The sequence below is a fragment of the Symphalangus syndactylus genome, chromosome 4, assembly GCF_028878055.3.
Source record: "Symphalangus syndactylus isolate Jambi chromosome 4, NHGRI_mSymSyn1-v2.1_pri, whole genome shotgun sequence".
Taxonomy (NCBI): Eukaryota; Metazoa; Chordata; class Mammalia; order Primates; family Hylobatidae; genus Symphalangus; species Symphalangus syndactylus.
In genome coordinates, this window is record NC_072426.2 from 70,533,252 (window position 1) to 70,551,502 (window position 18,251).

General features: G+C 45.3%; 1 protein-coding gene across 4 annotated transcripts in view; it reads right to left on the reverse strand.

The window, feature by feature from the left end:
- Positions 1 to 654: 654 nt before the first annotated feature.
- Positions 655 to 18,251, reverse strand: part of LOC129480770 (supervillin) — a 277,840-nt gene continuing 260,243 nt past the window's right edge. For all 4 annotated transcript variants that reach the window (XM_063637239.1, XM_063637240.1, XM_055275028.2 and 1 more), the window contains 9 exons: positions 16,944 to 17,095; positions 14,257 to 14,362; positions 13,394 to 13,601; positions 10,866 to 10,999; positions 8,914 to 9,069; positions 6,810 to 6,953; positions 5,604 to 5,728; positions 1,759 to 1,914; positions 655 to 1,656 (listed from right to left, as the gene is read on the reverse strand). In XM_063637239.1, coding sequence (XP_063493309.1) covers positions 1,570 to 1,656; positions 1,759 to 1,914; positions 5,604 to 5,728; positions 6,810 to 6,953; positions 8,914 to 9,069; positions 10,866 to 10,999; positions 13,394 to 13,601; positions 14,257 to 14,362; positions 16,944 to 17,095 — 1,268 coding nt within the window. In that variant the 3' untranslated portion in view covers positions 655 to 1,569. The remainder of the gene's footprint in view (positions 1,657 to 1,758; positions 1,915 to 5,603; positions 5,729 to 6,809; positions 6,954 to 8,913; positions 9,070 to 10,865; positions 11,000 to 13,393; positions 13,602 to 14,256; positions 14,363 to 16,943; positions 17,096 to 18,251) is intronic.

The following is an 18,251-nucleotide window of genomic DNA, read 5'->3' on the forward strand; positions in this document are numbered from 1 at the left end:
TAGGAGCTTGTGAGGAGTTTTCTAACTCGTTTTTTAAGTTTTCTAGATGTCTTATCCATACAATTTTTTTTTTTTTTTTTTTTTGAAATGGAGTCCCACTCTTGTCACCCAGGCTGTAGTGCAATGGCGCGATCTTGGCTCACTGCAACCTCCGCCTCCCGGTTTCAAATGATTCTTCTGCTTCAGCCTCTTGAGTAGCCGGGATTACAGGCATGTGCCACCATGCCCGACTAATTTTTGTATTTTTAGTAGAGACTGGGTTTCAACATGTTGGCCAGGCTGCTGTTGAACTCCTGGTCTCAGATGATCTGCCCGCCTCAGCCTCCCAAAGTGCTGGGATTACAGGCATGGGCCACCTCGCCTGGCCCATACAATTTTTTAAAAGGCATTGAGATTCTAAAATTGAAATTGTAGATATAGCTGTGGGATAAAGAACTTCTGCTGAATAATGATTTGCAAAAGTATGTCTTCAATATAGTACTGAGTACTAATTCTATGGGGCAAATAAGTCTGTATTTCATCTTATGACCTTGTATAAAATCTTGCCCTAAACTAAATTCAAATGTATAGTCATTTACACTTAATGACAAAATATTGGTGCCATGTTAATATTTACCAAAAAAAAAAAAGAACAAATTCCAGAAAGGAACATGCTTGGAATTCAATGTGAACCGATCAGTTAATTGTTGTGTTTATTCTGATGCTTTTATTTGGGAGTCCTATATCATTAAATGACATGTGTACTGTTTACAACCGGTATTAGAAATTGAGATGTTTTTATTTTGACTATTTGAGAGTAAAATTGTAGATAATGTTCCAAACCATCATCAAAAATGCAGAGCAAACTTTTCTGTATATAAACTGTACATAAAAACAAGGCACTATACATTTTTGGGGAGATATTAAGGTAGAAAGGTTGATTCGCATAGATTCTCCAGAGTCCATGCCATTAAGTACAAATTCTTTGTTCATTTTAGCACCGGAAGCAGTACTCAGAACAAGTCATACCTAATGCTGCAGGAAACGTTTCCAAACGTGTACGAAGATACATATTGGTGGCAGAGCTAATTCAACAGAAGCAACTCCATCTACCTTTTCATGTTATTTTGACACCAAAACAAATCTTGAAAGTGAATGAATACATATTGCTTTGTTAAATACATATTTGACTTATATGGTGTTTATATAAATATATATATATTTTAGAATCCACAAACTATCAAAATAACACTTTATAAAGAGAACTGCTTCAAAAAAAAAAAAAAAGGCATTGCCTAGCTGGAACAAGAAGGCAGTGCTATCTATAGCAGCTGCGGCTTAAGTGCACATAACAGATACTTTTATTAATTCTGATAACCTGCTGAATGGTGGAAAGAAGTTTCCAAACAGTTCCCTTGAACATTTACAAAATACACAACTCCGGGACAAGCAGTATCTTTAACAATGTCAGGTTCTGAAAACTCTGATTGAAAAATACTTTGTGAAAAACACCAGTCCAAAAATATATATCCATTTCCCTGGTGCGGTGGTATTGGACGTGACCATGAGGCTCCTCTGACGTCTCCCCACTCAGAACAGGCCTTTTGCTTTCTTCAGGTTCACCTGCTTCCAGGCGGGCAGGGCGTTGTATTCGTCCCTCGTCATGTCTAGTGCAAACTGGAAACATTGGGAAAAGCGCCCCGCGTGGCTCAGTGAAAGGAGCCGGGCGTGCGTGTGTTGTTTTACTCCCATCCCCACCTCACTGGAAGAACCGCTTACCTCGAAGTCTTCGTCGGTGAGATAGATCTCAAGCTTCAGAGGATCGACCCCCTCCGGGAGTGGCCTGGCCAGGAGGTCGGCCAGAGGGTAAATGGTTTTACAGAGCTTGGCTAAGACGTCTTCCACAAGGGTGATCTGATTGGAAACTTCTGTGTCCTAGAGAAGAGGAGGGGGCAGAGAGGAAAGCTCGTGTCCTACATTTGAACTTGTTTTATTAAGTGCTTGCAGACACACAGCCCTGTGCCACCTGCACACAGCCTGAGGATGCATAGTTCCGTATCACTGAGGAGGAAATGGCTCTGAAAGAAAAGGGATCGCCCAAAGCCCTGCAGTTTGTCTGGACTCTTAATTTTTAAAATTTTTAAATTTTAAATTAAAAAATGGTATTTTTTGAGACAAGGTCTCACTCTGCTACTCAGGCTGGAATGCAGTGGTGTGATCATAGCTCGCTGCAGCCTCCAGCTCCTGGGCTCAAGTGATCCTCCTGCCTCAGCCTCCTGAATAGCTGGGACTATGAGTGTGCATCACCAGGCCTGGCTAATTTATTTTTCCTTTTCCTTTTTTTTTTTTTTTTGGTAGAGACTGGGTCTTGCTATAGTGCTTAGGCTGGTCTCAAACTCTGGCCTCAAGCGATCCTCCTGCTGGGATTATAGGTGTGAACCACCACACTTGACCTCAAATTTTGTTATTTTTTAGAGACAGTGTCTCACTGTAACCCAGGCTGGAGGGCAGTGGCTCGATCATAGCTCACTGCAGCCTTAAACTCCTGGACTCAAGCAGTCCTCCCACCTCAAGCCTCCTGAGTAGCTGGGACTATTGGCACGTGCCACCACACCCACCTAATAATTAAAAAAAATCTTTTGTAGAGACAGAGTCTCGTTTCTCTGACTTTTAGATGTTTTCTCACCTTGTCACAGAGTTTCAAACAAACCCTGTCTCAGAACTGTCTCTGAAAAAATGTTTAGGGACTTTCCCATGAGTGCATTACAGACTAAGATTAGTAGATTTGAAGTCTAAACACCAGAAGCCTCCAAATAATGGAATTTGTTTAAAAATATTAAAAAATAACCTGAAAAGAAATCACACCTCCCTTCCCTCCCCTGGCCCCATTTCTTAATCTGCAATAGAAAAAGAAGGTCAGAAAATGCATCTAGAATATTCTGGAGCAGAATCAATTTTTTTGTTTTTAAAACCACTGTGTGAATTTAATATGAACAAACTATTCTGGGTAAATTCTCTTCCTCCATTAAACTTGGGACCCCAGATTGGCTGCTCTCCTTTGGGTGGGTGGATGGTGGGAATGCATGACTAAGAGCTGTTGCTCGCTCATATCAGAAATACATGGGGCAGACTGGTGGTCAAGAGTCAGGTTTTGGGCTGGGTGCAGTGGCTTGTGCCTGTAATCTCAACACTGTAGGAGGCTGAGGTGGGAAGAGTCCTTGAATCCAGGAGTTGGAGACCAGCTTGGGCAATATGATGAGATCCTGTCTCTATAGAGAATACAAAAATAGGCTAGGCATGGAGGTGTGCACCTGTAGTCCTACCTACTTGGGGGGCTGAGGTGGTAGGGTCGTTTGAGCCCAGGGGTTCAAGGTTTGTGTGAGCCATGATTGAGTCACCACACTGCAGCCTGGGTGACAAAGCAAGATCCTTTCTCCAAAAAAAGAAGAGGCGAGTTTTGGATGATCTTGCCTGCATCTGAGTACTGACTCCTCCACTCACAGAAAGTCACTGTGGCCAAGTGACTTCGTGTTTTTGTGCCTCTGCTCCCACACCAGTAAAATGGGAATAATAATAAGATATCTTGATGAACTGTTGTGATAAATGAGAAAATCAGTGTAAAGTGCTTGGAGATGTGCCTAGTGCAGAGTGGGCACTTGATGAATGTTAATTATTTGTATAACTTGCTGGTATGGGAAGCCTGACTCTTCTCTGGCTATAATTCCACAGGCCTGCACAACAGTAAATGGCCCCGCTGCTAACCCCCAAGATCTATAGTGAATACACAGGGAGGATGGCGAGTTATATCCTTCTGAAAGTGGCTCAACTGTGCCACAGGACTGATGTTTATGATTTCTTTGGAATAAACATTGAAATTAACTCTCCTAGTCTTGAAATTCGAGAAAGTTACATTTGTCTTATCTGAGTTCCTTTCTCAGGAAATCAACCATCAGGTATCTCTGATAGTATCAAAAAGCCAGCAGTGGCTCATGCTTGTAATCCCAGCACTTCAAGAGGCTGAGGTGGGCAGATGGCTTGAGCTCAGGAGTTCAAGACCAGACTGAGAGACATGGCAAAACCTCATTGAAAATACAAAACAAATTAGCCAGGCATTATGATGTGTGCTTGTAGTCCCAGCTACCTGGGAGGCTGATGTGGAAGGATTGTCTGAGCCCAGGAGCTGGAGGCTGCAGTGAGCTGTGATTACACCACTGCACTCCAGCCTGGGCAACAGAGCAAGACCCTGTCTCAAAAAACAAAAACAAAACCTGAAGCTTACCAGACCCCTTACCCATCATGATGCCTAACCAACCCCCCGCTTCCTGTTGACCAGCTCCTCTTCCTCACCCCTCTCTAATTCCTGCTTCCCACACATGGTTACGTTTCTTCCCTGCTATAAAAACCCCTAATTTTAGTAGGCCAGAGACACAGATTTGAGACGTATGTCCTGTTCCCCTTGGCTGTAGCACCCAAATAAACTTTCTTCCTTGGCTATGCTGGTCTCAGTGATTGGCTTTCTTCTGTGTAGTGAGCAATAAGCCCTAGACTGAACCCCCGGCAATTTGGTAACACCTGAACTTAGACTGCATGCAGCAGCCACAGAGCTGTAATCGCTAGAGCCTTCTGGTTTCACGAAACCATAGTTACAGTGAACAGAACCATCTCGTTCCGGCTGCGGCAGAGACCAAGCTGAAGTCAGCCCCTTCCCTGTGTACATCAAGTCCATTTGGCTCCAGGGAGACTGGTTAGGGTGAGCAGTGATGTCTGTACTACCCAACAGGCCCTCTCCATTGCTAAGCAGAAGTAGATTCTGTTTGTTTAAAATTACTCGAATTTCCTATAAAACACACTTGGGTCATTTCCCCAAGCAAAGCAGCTCTTCTACATGGTAAAAAAAATCAAAACGGTAAAAAACCTATCTCTCACCAAATCAAAACAAATCCTTGGATTTGCTATTGCTAGCAATGTTAATAGCTCATATATAAGAAATTCAACATAGCTATAGTAAAATTCTTTCCTGTGTGGTTGGAAAATAAAACATTCTAGATTATAATATATTTTGGTAGATAGAAGTTATGATAAATGTCTCATGTGGAAATACCAGGTGGTCTCATAAAAGACAATATTAATGAGATGTTGAGCGATCACTTATCATAAGTGAGTTGCAGCACCTCCATTCATTCAGTTTTCTGAACATACTAAATCATCAGATTTCGTTTGTGTCTCCTCTACACAAGGTTAACGTCTGAAACATGAGGGTTTGGTTGTGCGTCACATGGACACTGAGAGACAAGCAATGCCAAACAACAGGTTCTTAGCAAACAGAATGAAGAGTTCGCAGATTTTATGTACATATATAGTCCTCAGCATGATTAAACTCACCTTTGCTTTTAAATTTTTAAAATTTGGGTATCATGTGTAGAAAATTACTAAAATAGTTAATTGATTTTCCATTAGACTTCTCTTCTTCCTAAGCAAATTCTATGTAGATTTGTTAAGATGTTGCAAAACGAAAAATATTTTCCCACTCGGAAAGTGCAATTGGATGCTCTCCCCAAAGTAAAGTCAACCCACTATCCAAAAGGCACAGGAGCCACCTTCATAGGGCAGGAAAGCGTGCTCACCATCTCTGTGATCTCAGCGATGTCCTCTCTGTGCTCCCAGCTGGGAAACATATTGGTGAATGTCAGGGGCTCCAGACCGGCGTGGATAAGGTAAGACTTGGGGGCTGGCTTCTTGAGATTTTTTCCTGTAGTTACACAGAATGCAACGTCAGTAGACCCAAGGGAGACCCTGTCTTTCACTGATTTCCCTTGAAATCTTTTCTTCTTTGCCAGAACTCATGACTTCATGCTTAAAATGCAAGTTACGAGTAGTTCATAACGACACATGGATAATGTTTATATAAGATGTTAGTTTCATGCCTGTGACTACAATAGTGACCTATAATCAACCTGAGTCTATACTTCTTGAACCTAACAAAATGCGCTGTATTCCTGGAAGGGAGAGAGAGGCTCTGCCTGCAGCTTCTGGGTGGAGCATTTTCTTCCTCCTGAATTCACCTGTAGAGTCATCCCTCTCATTTCCTAGCACAGGATTAACTCCCATAATGATGACGGCGAATGACAGCATCTTATACATCCACATTCACTATAACATTGAGTGGAAGGTTTCATATGTTATTTATTGCTAAAGAGTTTTTCAGGAAGAGAATCAACTGCACATATTCAGTGACATTAAACTAGTTGTGTCAATGAAACCATAAAAATTAAATAAGATATTAATTACTGGCATTCTCATTTTATATAAAAGACTAGAAATTTCATGTGTATAGTAAAGAACCATGAACTTACTATGGGTATTTCTCTTTGGATATAATACTAAAAATAATAATGAATAATAAAAAGGTTGGCAATGGCCGTTCACTGTTTGGGGGAGACCTCCATTCTCCAACAGTATGGTAGTGCTTGCAGATAATGTACATGGGAGAGGCCAACTTGTCTCTCAGTGTGATCAACCCTGAGTATAGCGGGGTTTTAATCTGCTTGGGGCATTCCACAATACAGCCTTTATTCTTGAGGGTAACAAGTTAGCCTCATAATATCAGAGAAAAACTAGTTCTTCTTCATGCTGGCAGCTGAGAATGCGCTAATCTAAAAATTAATATATCTCAAAAAGTTAAAGGGGAAAAAACTGGTTTCATTACCACCTGCCAGGCTTTGTGGATGCTGGCTGACATGTGCAGAAAGAGAAGGGGGTCTCCTGGCTGGGCGTGCCTGAGGGGCTTCCCCATCTGTTCCGTGCTGCAGGCGCGTGAGAGGGAGCCTCACCTTTGCAGTACTGGAGCACAGTCTCCATCGCACTCTTCCGGTCGGAGGCCCAGCGGATGCGGGCAGAACCAGTGATCTTGTTCTCAATGGGCCACCAGCCTTGCCAGAGGTACACCTCGTGGTGATTGTCAACAAGGAAAAGCGCTGTGAGGGCAGGGACAGAGCCTGACCATCAGGAGCTCCTTCACGGACACTTCTAGCTCACTCCTCCCCAAACCTAGTGGATGTTGTTCCTCCCCGCTGCTGTGTCACAGGGGGAAACCCCCTTGGCCATCAAACCAGGGGCAAAGGGGCAAACAGAGAAACCCAGGACACCCCAGCCCTTTGATAGTTCAACTGGGAGAAGCCTGTAGGCAGAGAGGTGGCATCAAGGAGTTGGCCTCTTTCATTCCTCGTCCTCCAGGTCCTCCTCCCTTTGCCCCAGCTTAACCCCCTGGCCCTTCTGGATACTGGCAGGGCTGTGCTAAGAGTGGAAGGGATAATGCATGTGCCACTCAAGGGACTGTTAGCACCACGTATCTCCAAAGAGCACAATCAACACTGGAGTGCACATCTCACTGCAAACAGGTCAGTGGCGTTCCTGCCCTGTGCGCGACTGCTTAGCAGTGAGGTGACCTCATGGTTCTCTTACAGAGAAATGGGCCTTAAAAAGCAAAACTGCCACAGGGAGTGGTGGCTCATGCCTATAATTCCAGTGCTTTGGGAGGCTGAGGAGGAAGGATTGCTTGAGCCCGGAGGTTGAAGACCAGCCTGGGCAACATGATGAGACCCTATCTCTACAAACAGAAAAAAAAAAATTAGCCAGGCGTGGTGGTGCATGCATGCAGTCTCAGCTACTCAGGAAGCTAAGGAGGGAGGATCGCTTGAGCCCAGGAGTTCGAGGCTGCAGTAAGCCATGATTGCACCACTGCACTCCAGCCTGGATGACAGAATGAGACCTTGTCTCTAAAAAATAAAATAAAATGAAATAAAAATCAAAACTGTTCTATTGCCTTTTCCTCCTAACTTTTTCTCCTCCTCAAATTGTCAGCCTGACTCTTACTCCAGGTGGCAAAACGCCTCTCACTCTTGCTATTCGGGCCACTGTGTGTCCTTTCCTGGCATGTGTTTCAGGATTCTGTGAAAACCACACTTTAAAAGCCCAGTGGAGGTTGATAACCTGCCCTGAGTCCCAGGATGAAGGGCATGGGCACAGCCTCTCTTTCTGGTGGCTAAGGTTTTCCAAGCATGACATGTGCACTGGTCAAACTTTCAGTGCTGCCCTGGGCTCCCAGTGCAAGGTGACGTCCCTGGCTGCAGCTCCAGGCTCTTGTAATGTGAGAAGCAACAAACACAAACCGAGAGGCAGCTGACCTTGACTTCATTGGAGGGTGGGCGGGAGCGGTTGTCAAGCCCAGTCTCTTGTGACTTTCCCACCCAGAATGAGGGCACAGAGCCTTCACCTTGGGATCAGAAGACCTGGGCTGGAGTCTTGGCTCTGCTCTGGAGCCTTGGTATGGCAGACCCTGTTCCCTGGCTAACTTAGCCAATACCCCAACATCCTTCTCTTCTGCCATTTGCTTCCCCAGTCTCCCTTGCAGCTGGGGCTGGCCATGTGACAGGCTCTGGCCAATGGGATGTAAGCAGAAGTCTGCTGGGGGCTTCTGGGAAAACATGTGCTTTATCTGATTAAAGAGAGAGATGTGGCTACTAAGTGGCCTTTTTTCCTCCCCCCTTCTTTCTCTTTCTATCTTGAATGCAAACATGATGGCTGGAGCAATGGCAGTCGACCAGTGACCATGCAGCAACAAGACTGAAAGGAAGGCTAGGAGAAGAGCGGAGACGCCAGGCCTGCCACTGTGGTGCTCAACCTGTTCTTAGCTGACGTCTTTGGGTGGGTTAAGTGACTGAGTCTCGTTCCTTATGCTATAAAGTGTGGCTGATTTCACTCTCCTTCCTTTTGGTGTAGGGGTGAGGATAAAATGAGTGTAAGCACATGTTCTGGGTATTCTGGGAGTGTACTTGGCAAACAGAAGCTGCTTAATAAATAAAAACGTAAAATCAAAAGGCTTTCTGGAAGATGTGCCTTCTACTGCTCAGCATAGCTGCCCCCTGCAGGCCTTACCTGGCTGGGGCGCGCTGTACAGATCTTCCTGCAGGAAGGGCATGGAACTGACCACAGAGGGGGCTCGGGCAGGGTACACGAACTCCGTGGCTGCGAAATCCCCAGAGGAGCTGCTGAGGATGAACAGGCGGGGTGCGAAGTTAAAACTTCCAGGATCTTTGAAAGAAAGGAGAACAAAGCTGAAGATATCATGTGCATCAAAGTAAATTCCAGATGAAGAATGAATTTAAAATATGAAATAAATCAAAGCACTGTGGAAACAGGTAGGATTTATCTGAGCTTCAAGGTGGAGAAGGCCTTTTCAATTGCAATAGTAAAAGAACCAATCAAAAGGGAAAATAATGCATTGATTATATAAAATGAAAAACAACAATGCAAAATTAAAAAGAAAAGAAAAACCAAGTAACAAATGGGAAATATTTGTAATACAGCAACTAGTTAATATCCTTAATACATGAAGGGACATACATAAGGAAAAAATAAATATCGCAATAAAATGTGCAAAAGACACAAATAGAACACTCACCAAGGTAGAAATTAAAATGGCTAAAAAATATATATAGATATATATGCATATATATACACAGATATATGTATGTGTATATGCTGAGAAATGAATGCTTTTGTGTATTGCAAGTGAGAATGAAACTTGGCCTGAGCTGATACATGCTATCAGACTTTTATAACAAGCACGGCGGTTCCACATCTAGGAATTCCTCTAAATTAGGAATGAATGTATAGGATTATTTTAAAAAGTATTCAAACTGCATTATTATATAAGGGAGAAAAATCAGAAACAAGAAACAACTCAACTCTCCAGCTGTCAGAGACTGTCAGGTAGAGAGTGGCATATATTCACAAAATAACAGAATATCTCACAGCCATTAGAAATCTAAATTTTAATAACTTGGGAAATTATTCATAATAAAGGAAAAAAGCAGGTTACAAAACAGTAGATCCACATATTATTTTTTCAAATAGATATTATATATAGCATAGAGAATGTGAATTCTGTTACTTCTGAGAAATGTGGTTATAAGTGACTTCATTTCTTTTTTTAACTTCTCCATAATTTCAAACGTTTTCTATGCATTATGTTTAAAAAGCTATATAAAAGTTTATAAACATTGAGGGGCAGAGTATTATGGAGCAGTTATGAGGATACTCCATTGCTGCCCAGCCTTGGGCAAGTTGATTAACTTCTGTATGCCTCAGTTGCCTCATCTGTAAAAATGGCAGAGTATTGGGTTGTACTAATGGAGTTACTATATGTAAGGTGCTGGCTGGTGTCTGGCTTATTGGAACTGCTTAACAAAAGTTCGCTTTCCTTCTAATGTTCATCTGTATTTTGAGAACAGCTGGGAAAGTACACATATACACACCTAACCTCACTCTGGTGAACGGGAGTGCCTATTCTATACAGACACGGCCTTTGTATTTCCAAATAGGTTAATGACTGAAGGGCTCTGGAAAGGGGATAAGAGGCTGGCTTCCTTCCCCAGATCCCACTCCAACACCCAGAGGACTGCTATTTCTCAGGTGGCACCTATGAGGAAAGAAATAAAATGGTGCCCTGAGTCCCTAAAACCCTGGAAGGTGGCTTGGTCCCTGGGAAGCCTTGGGAGCTGATTTGCCAGTGAGAATTTGAAGTCTTGGTGTCCAAGTTGAACTCACTCCTGGGGAGAAAAAAACTGTTCAATCAGCTGGACATAATACTCATCACACTAGATTTAAGACAGACTGAAGAATTAAGATAAAACATGAATGGGGCACAGTGGCTCAAGCCTGCAATCCCAGCACTTTGGGAGACTGAGGCAGGCTGATCACTTGAGCCCAGGAGGTTGAAGCTGCAGTAAGCTGTGATCGCACCACTATACTCCAGCCTGGATAACAGAGCAAGACTCCAAAAACAAACAAAAAAACCAGATCGCAGGCTGTGGATGCCGCATTACCTTGAAGCATGCAATCGTAGGCTTTCCTGTCTCTCCTTCCCAAGGCATCCCAGAATCCGAGTGGCTCAGAGCCTTCATCACACTCATGAATTGTGACTTTGCTGCTACTATGCAGTCCTGCTTCCAGGGGGCATCTGCAAGGGAGAAACTCCAAGAGTTCTTTATAAGTCTGGAGAGTGCTGGTGACCCAAAATTATTATTATTATGCTAACAGCTTTATAATAGCTTTATTGAGATATCATTCACATGTCATAAAATTCACTCTTTTTATGTGTACAGATTTTAGTATATTCACAGAGTTGTGCAACTGTCATCACTAATTTCAGAACATTTTCATCTCCCGGAAAAAGAAGCCCTGTATTCGTTAGCAGTCACTCTGTATTTCCCCCATCCTTAGTCCTCAGAACCCACTAATCTACTTCTGTATTTATGGACTTGCCTGTTTTGGACATTTCATACAGATGGAATTATATAATATACGTTCCTTTGTGACTGAGTTTTTTAACTTAGTGTAATGTTTTTAAGGTTCATCCATGTTGTAGCATGTATCAGTACTGAGTTCTTTTTTATGACAGAATAATATTCCACTGTATGGCTATGCCACATTTTTTTTATCCATTAATGTGTTGGTACAGATTTGGGTTATTTCCATCTTTTGGCCACTATGACTAACATGGCTATGAACCTTCATGTACAAGTGTTTTCATTTCTCTTGGGTAGATATCTAGGAGTAGAGTTGCTAGTCATATGGTAACTGTATTGTTAAATCTTTTGAGAAATTGCTAGACTGTTTTCCAAGTAATGTGTAAGAGTTCCAATTTTCACATCCTTGCCAATACTTGTTATTGTCTGCTTTTTTAAATTTAAAATTTGTGGGTATATACTAATAGTAGGTACATATATATATATGGGGTACAGATATAAATTATTCAAAACTAAATCTGGAGATCAGTTCACCATCTCTTCTACTTTCTAAGGAAAAGCAATTCTTACTCATGAATGGAAAAATGCTCTGCAGTTTATAAGTGTGTGTGGTGGAGGAGGGGAAGTTGACTTGCCCCTAGGGAGGGATGTTTAATCACATCTAATGTGTCATGAAAATTACATTTTTATACAGAACAATACATATTGACTATTTCTTGTCTTTCTCTCCTGCTAGAACATGAACTTCATGAGGACAGAGACTTGGGCTTATTCACCACCAAGTCCCCAGTTCCTAACTCCAGTCCTTTGGAGTTAGAAGCAGGTTGCCCAAAGTTCATAATGCAGAAAAACCATTTTTCCGAGATTTATAGGGTAAGTCCTGTAAGTCCAGATTGCTTGGCGTCAATCAGGTACTCAATCAATGTTTGTTGAGTGAATATGTGAATGAGCTCTTCATTGTTTTTCTTTTTCTCAGTGGTCCAAGTAAACCCTCTGATGGGCCTCAAATGCCGTGGGCCACCTCAGGGGATGTGATTTCTCACCCCTCCCCGTGCCCTAGCCCACAGGTGGTGTTTTGAGAGGAAACATCTTGTTTCACATCTGCCTCCCTGTGGAGAGGTCACCTGCCCCGTTCTCCTCTCTGCCCTCTCTGGGTAGTGTGTTTTCAGAGCGGACACAGGGGCCCTGGCCACTGCCCTGTTCCAGAACCCAGAGAATGGGGTTCACCAAATCAAACTCTGGGGATGTGCCCCTAGGAAGCTCTTCACTTTTCCTCACTGAGGTCCTCACAGGTCTCAGTTGCCTCCTGAATGCCTGGGCGACACTGGGCTTCTCTGGCAGCTTGCAACGCTTATTTTGCCTGGGCTGCTAGGAAGTGCAGAGCCACAGCGGCAGACCACCCTAGCGGGGGGCCGGCCACCACAGCGTCCTCCCTGGGCTGTGGCCTTCATGGCCCTTCCGGTTCCCCTCTTCCCCAAGGTCCCCACTCAGTGCTATCTCACAGTGTGCTGAGCCTTTGCAAGTGGCCAACGGCAGGTGCCTGCCTGGGAGGGGGAGAAAACCCAACCCGGAAGTGCCGTACCCGGGAAGTGCCCAGAGAGTCCGATCCCTCCCCATCGGGGGCTGCTCTCCAGAATGGGGGACATCTTATCATCTGACACAGATGGCGGTTTCCCACACTCTTCTTTAGCTTTTTAACACTCCGCTGTTCTGACAAATGAAAACTCCAAATCCCTAACAGGTATTTGAAAGTGTTCCCTTTAAACATCAAAGGCCTCCAGGCTTCTCATCCAAAAGCTGAACGGCAACTATGAAGAAAGAACCCAGAGTGCTTGCAAGAGTCACTCCCTGGCTCCTCACCAGCCTCTCACCCAGCCAGATAAATCCTCAGACTGTGAGAGCGGCCCCCAAGTCGGAGGTCTGGACTGAGATGTGTGTCCTCTCTGCTCGGAACGTCAGAGGCCCCTCACCACGTTCCCAGCCATCCCTTGCTGCAGTCACTTTCAGCACCCTGGGATCTGCCGGGAGTCTTGGTACCCCTGAGCCTGCCCCGTCCCTCTGGGAAGCCCCGTGTGTGGGGCACTTGTTGCAGACACCACACTCACTGTTCCTTGATCTTGTTCGCGGCGGTCCTTCCGACCTCCTTCGTGTGGGCCTGGGCTTTGCATCCGTGCCACAGGTAGATAAGGGCCTTGTTGACGTTGAGCACCACCATGGAAGTCCTGGACCTCAGGCTGCTACAGTGACAGGCCACTTCCAGCAAATTCCCTTCCACGGGCACCTCTCCGCGCACGCAGTACAGCCGCCACTCACCTGCAGGGGGCACCGGCGGCGCAGAGGAGTTAGGACGTGAGCGAGTGGCAGCAAACGCGGCCCTTCCTACTGTCCGCTGTGCCATCCACCGCAGCCACCTCTGTCCAGGGCCAGGGACTTAGGGGACTGGAGGGGCTGAGGCACTGCGCAGGGAGCCCTGCCGAGCACTGACGCATCAGGCCTTCCTGCCAGCCTAAAAAGTGGGTTCTTATGTAGTTAGAAGCAGGTGATCTGAAGTCCACAATGCAGAAAAACCATTCTCCCAAAATTTATACAATAAGTTCTATAACAGGCATATTTTAAAAGGCTCTAGAGCTAAGATTTTTTTTGGTGGGCTGGGGTGCTGGTCAACAAAAAATTTCATAATTTATAATAGAAGAGCCACTGATTTTTCTTTTCTCCTAAAAAGAGCAGACGGAGGAGGGGAGACCACCTTCCAGCCTCCTGCGTGCAAAGGTGAATCCCGAGTAAATTCTCCAGGGAGAGGCTGGTCACGAGCACCCACAGAGCTGAGTTATCAGGCAAACATCAGGAGGCTTTCAGAGGTAGAGCCACAGTTAGATGAAGACAGACTCACTTTCAGCCCTGAGCTTATAAAAATTCTTTCCAAGAGAGGGAAAGGCAAAGTCGAATTCCAGCAGTAAAAGTGACTTACTTTGCACATTTTCTTCTTCCTCTTCCCGCCTCCCGGAGTGCACCACCATCCCCCCCTGGAAACACTGCAGGAAACAGGGGGGCTCCTTTCCCTGGAGAACCTGGACCTTCCAATTTAAACAGAGGTAAATAGGTAAGGGGCGCGGGGTTTTCAAAGTCCTAAAAACAATACATGCCTCTCCCGGAAAATCTGAAAAATATCAAGACGTACAAACAAAAGCCATTGCTAACACTATTAGCCATTGCTAACCACCTAAAGAGAAGCTCTGTGAACGCTGCCGTGTGCAGCCTCCTCTCAGGGTGTTACTCAGGGAGGGTCTTCTTTTCCTAAACAAAATAGGAGCCGTGCTTTATATTGATGTACAGCCTCATTTTCTTTACTTAATGTTGTTCTGTCAAGGAATATTCTTTTAAAACATAACTCCTGATATTTTAATGATATTCTGTGGTTATTGATGTCACAAGACTGATATAAACAAACTCTTAACAAGATAGCTCTCAGCAATGAGAATGACTCATCACTGACTTGGTAATAATTCTAGGGAAAATATATGGTTTGCGGCCATCCCAGCAGTCCACTCAGCCTCTGTTAGAGAAGGCTCTTCCTTCAGGTGTTATCTGCACCACGAATAATGTGAGGGTTGAGTCACCTCCCTCTAGGACACCTTTCCTTACAGAGGAAATGTTTCCTGGAGCTCGTAGTCACGGAGCACTGAGAGAAAGGATTTCTCACTGTGAGTTATCAATCTCAGTGCCCATTTTGCATAACCAATTGCCATTTTGTGGCAGTATTTCATATCTAAAATGATTTTCCAGAGCTGGACCGTGGCTCATGCCTGTAGTGGTGCATGCCTGAAGTCCCAGCTACCCAGGAGGCTGAGGAAGGAGGACTGACTGAGCCTGGGAGGTCAAGGCTGCAGTGAGTGGTGATGGTGCCACTGCACTCCAGCCTGGGTGACAGAGTGAGACCCTGTCTCAAAAAAATGATACAAATAAAAATAAAATGATTTTCCATCCACTGGATTGGTAACAGGTAAAATGCTCAAATGAGAGAGATTAAGACTCAAAACTCTGAGGATGATTTTGAAGGCATGATAAAAGCATGTTCATTCATGGCCTTTACAAAAAAATAAAGGGGTAGTTGAAATGACTACTAGGAATAAATTAAAAGGCAACTCTTGCCAATACCATTTCTAAAATATAGTCCATGGTGGAAAATATTTTTTAGGAAATGTGATTGGTTCTTGGGACTGTGGGAGGCTGGGTGAGTGTGGATCTGTTTCTGGCAAGAATGTTTCTGCTGTCTTCCCTTCTGCTATCGTTAATCATTCATCCAGGAGAATAAAGAGATTTGCACACGGCATTGTCCTGTTTTCAAAGAACCCCAGAGTTAACTCTTAATTGCTGCTACTCAGCAAGTTAACTCTTAATTGCTGGTACTCTACAGAGCAGAGGAGACTCAGGCAGAGATCATCTGAATGTTAAAGAGAAAGGTTTGCAAGCCTCATCTGGGCAGCAGTCCCTGCCAAGCATGATGCAGGCCCTGGGGTTATAAGGCCATGCGGTTGTGAGGCCAGTAGCTTTAGGTGGCCTCGGATCTGGGCAGCAGTCCCTCCTAGGCACGATGCAGGCCCTGGGGTTGTAAGGCCAGGGTCGCAGGGTCTCTGTCACGCTCCTGGGGGATCATGTAGCTTTAGGTGGTGGGAAGTGCTGTGAAAATAAAGGGATAAAGTGCAGGGACTGAGAATGATGAGAGAATGAGAAGGCTCGGATAGAACGGGGCGGGGGGGTGCGGGTGACATCTGAACAGAAACCTGCCTCATAAGAGGCAGTACACAGGGGTACGGATGTAGAGGCAGTATGGAGTAGGCACGGGAAGTTTCCAGACAGTGGAATGGGGCACGGGGCAGGAGGTGAGTGGAAGGAGGTGGTCGTGGAACAGGGAGAGGCTGGAGTGGCCTGGGTGGAGGGGAGGAGCAGGAGGAGCTTGGAGAGGTGTCCAGGGCCCACCAAGAAGGTGCTGGAGCCCTGGGAAGCTGCTTGGACTGCAGTGTGTGTGGCAGACAGCAAGGGAGTGACCCAATCTGACCTGTTCCAGAAAACCACTCAGGCTGCCATGAATACAGGTGATGGGTGTTCCCAATCCTTACATTCACCTGGTATATCTTTCAGGTAGATTCGTATACATGGAACAACTGATCAAAGTTTTAAGGTTCTCGTGACAAAATTTCAGGATGGCTGTTCAAGTTACACTTTTCACCCAAAACACAGCATCCTCATCCTACTGAGGCCTTGCCAGCTGGCCCTGGACCCATCCTTTAAAAAATCACTCCCATTGTGAGAAGTGGATGATGGCATCTCTTTGTTTTACCTACAGTGCCTTGATTGGTTAGTTGGAAACCTAACAAACCTTTCAAAGCCACCCATTGGCCATCTGCACTTGTCATGTGGATTTCCTATTTGCAGATACAACATTTTCCCTAGGATCATCTTACAAAAAGTGGGAAGAGGAAAGAAGTGGGAGGCACAGCCTGAAATCTGCAGACGCCAGACCAGGACTGAAGTGCTTTGGGTGACGTGGTCTTCCATTATCAGAATCATGTTGGGAGGGACCAGGCCAAGTGCCATCGGCTCCCAGGAGAGGACGCTCCTCTCAGTCCCCGGGGTGCAGAGCTCCACAGGACTCACCTGGGCCCCCCTTTCCTCATCCAGCTCCACCGTCATCAATGCCGACGTGCCCTTCTCACTCACGGTGGAGTGCCGGCCTTGCCAGAAGAAGTAGACGCACTTCTCTTTGCCGGCCGCCCTCACCGAGTGCTCTCCCTTCTGGCGACTTCCCACTGCAAACACAGAATAGCAGAGGGACAGGTCAGCAGCTGAGACACCTGAGGAGAAGCAAATGTCTGGTTCACTTCCCCGGGGCCTGCAAGGACCAGTAGCAAAGAGCCTCGGGCCTAGGGCTGGGGAGAAACCATTGGCACCTGGAGGGAAGGTTGGTCATGCCCAGGAGAAGAGAAAAACCACCTTCCTTCCAGCTCCTGACCCAGAGCTTCCAACAGGGAGAAAAGGGATCTGAGGGGCCTTTTTGGTGCCCTGAGAAAAAGATCTGTCATCTGGAGGGGGTGGCAGATCACTCCAAGTGTGCAACAGAGTAATTTCTTCAAAATATTTGGTGAGGCCAGGTGAGTGGCTCATGCCTGTAATCCCAACATTCTGGGAGGACTGCTTGAGGTCAGGATTTCAAGACCAGCCTGGGCAACATAGCAAGACCCCACCTCTAAAATAATTTAAAGGCGTGGTGTTGCACACCTGTAGTCCCAGCTACTTGGGAGACTGAGGCAGGAGAATCACTTGAGCCCAGGAGTTTGAGACCACAGTTAGCCATGATTGTGTCACTGCACTCCAGCCTGGGTGACAGAGTGAGACTCTCTTACAAACAAATAAATAAATAAATAAATAAATAAATAAATAAATAAATAAAGTATTTGGTGACCACCAGAGCAGGACTAAGGGCTCACACAGACACAAACACGTTTTCCATATTACACCACTCTTTGGCAAAAGATTAGTTGGTAGAGAAAAGATGTTAAAAACAATAGCAGGGCCAGCTTTAAGCACAAAGGAAAAAATGCAGACTGTTAAAACTGTTCTAGTAAAAAATACAGCTTTGAAGTTTTCAAGTTCTGTCAGGAATGAGGAGATAGGTTGCTGACATATCATTTGAGCATAAACTAATCTGGATTTCATGTCTGTCACCAGGGCTGCTGCCGGGATTAAGTGCTGATGGTCCCCATGGCTGGCACCCCACAGGCACTCGGTAAACATGAGCAGCACAGGAGGCAGATGAGAATGCTTGGTGTGGAGAGCAGTCACAGGGAGGTTACAGGGTCTCCCTCTGTCACCCAGGCTGGAGTGCAATGGCGCAATCATGGCTCACTGCAGCCTCAGCCTCCTGGGCTCAAATGATCCTCCCGCCTCAGCCTCCCAAATAGCTGG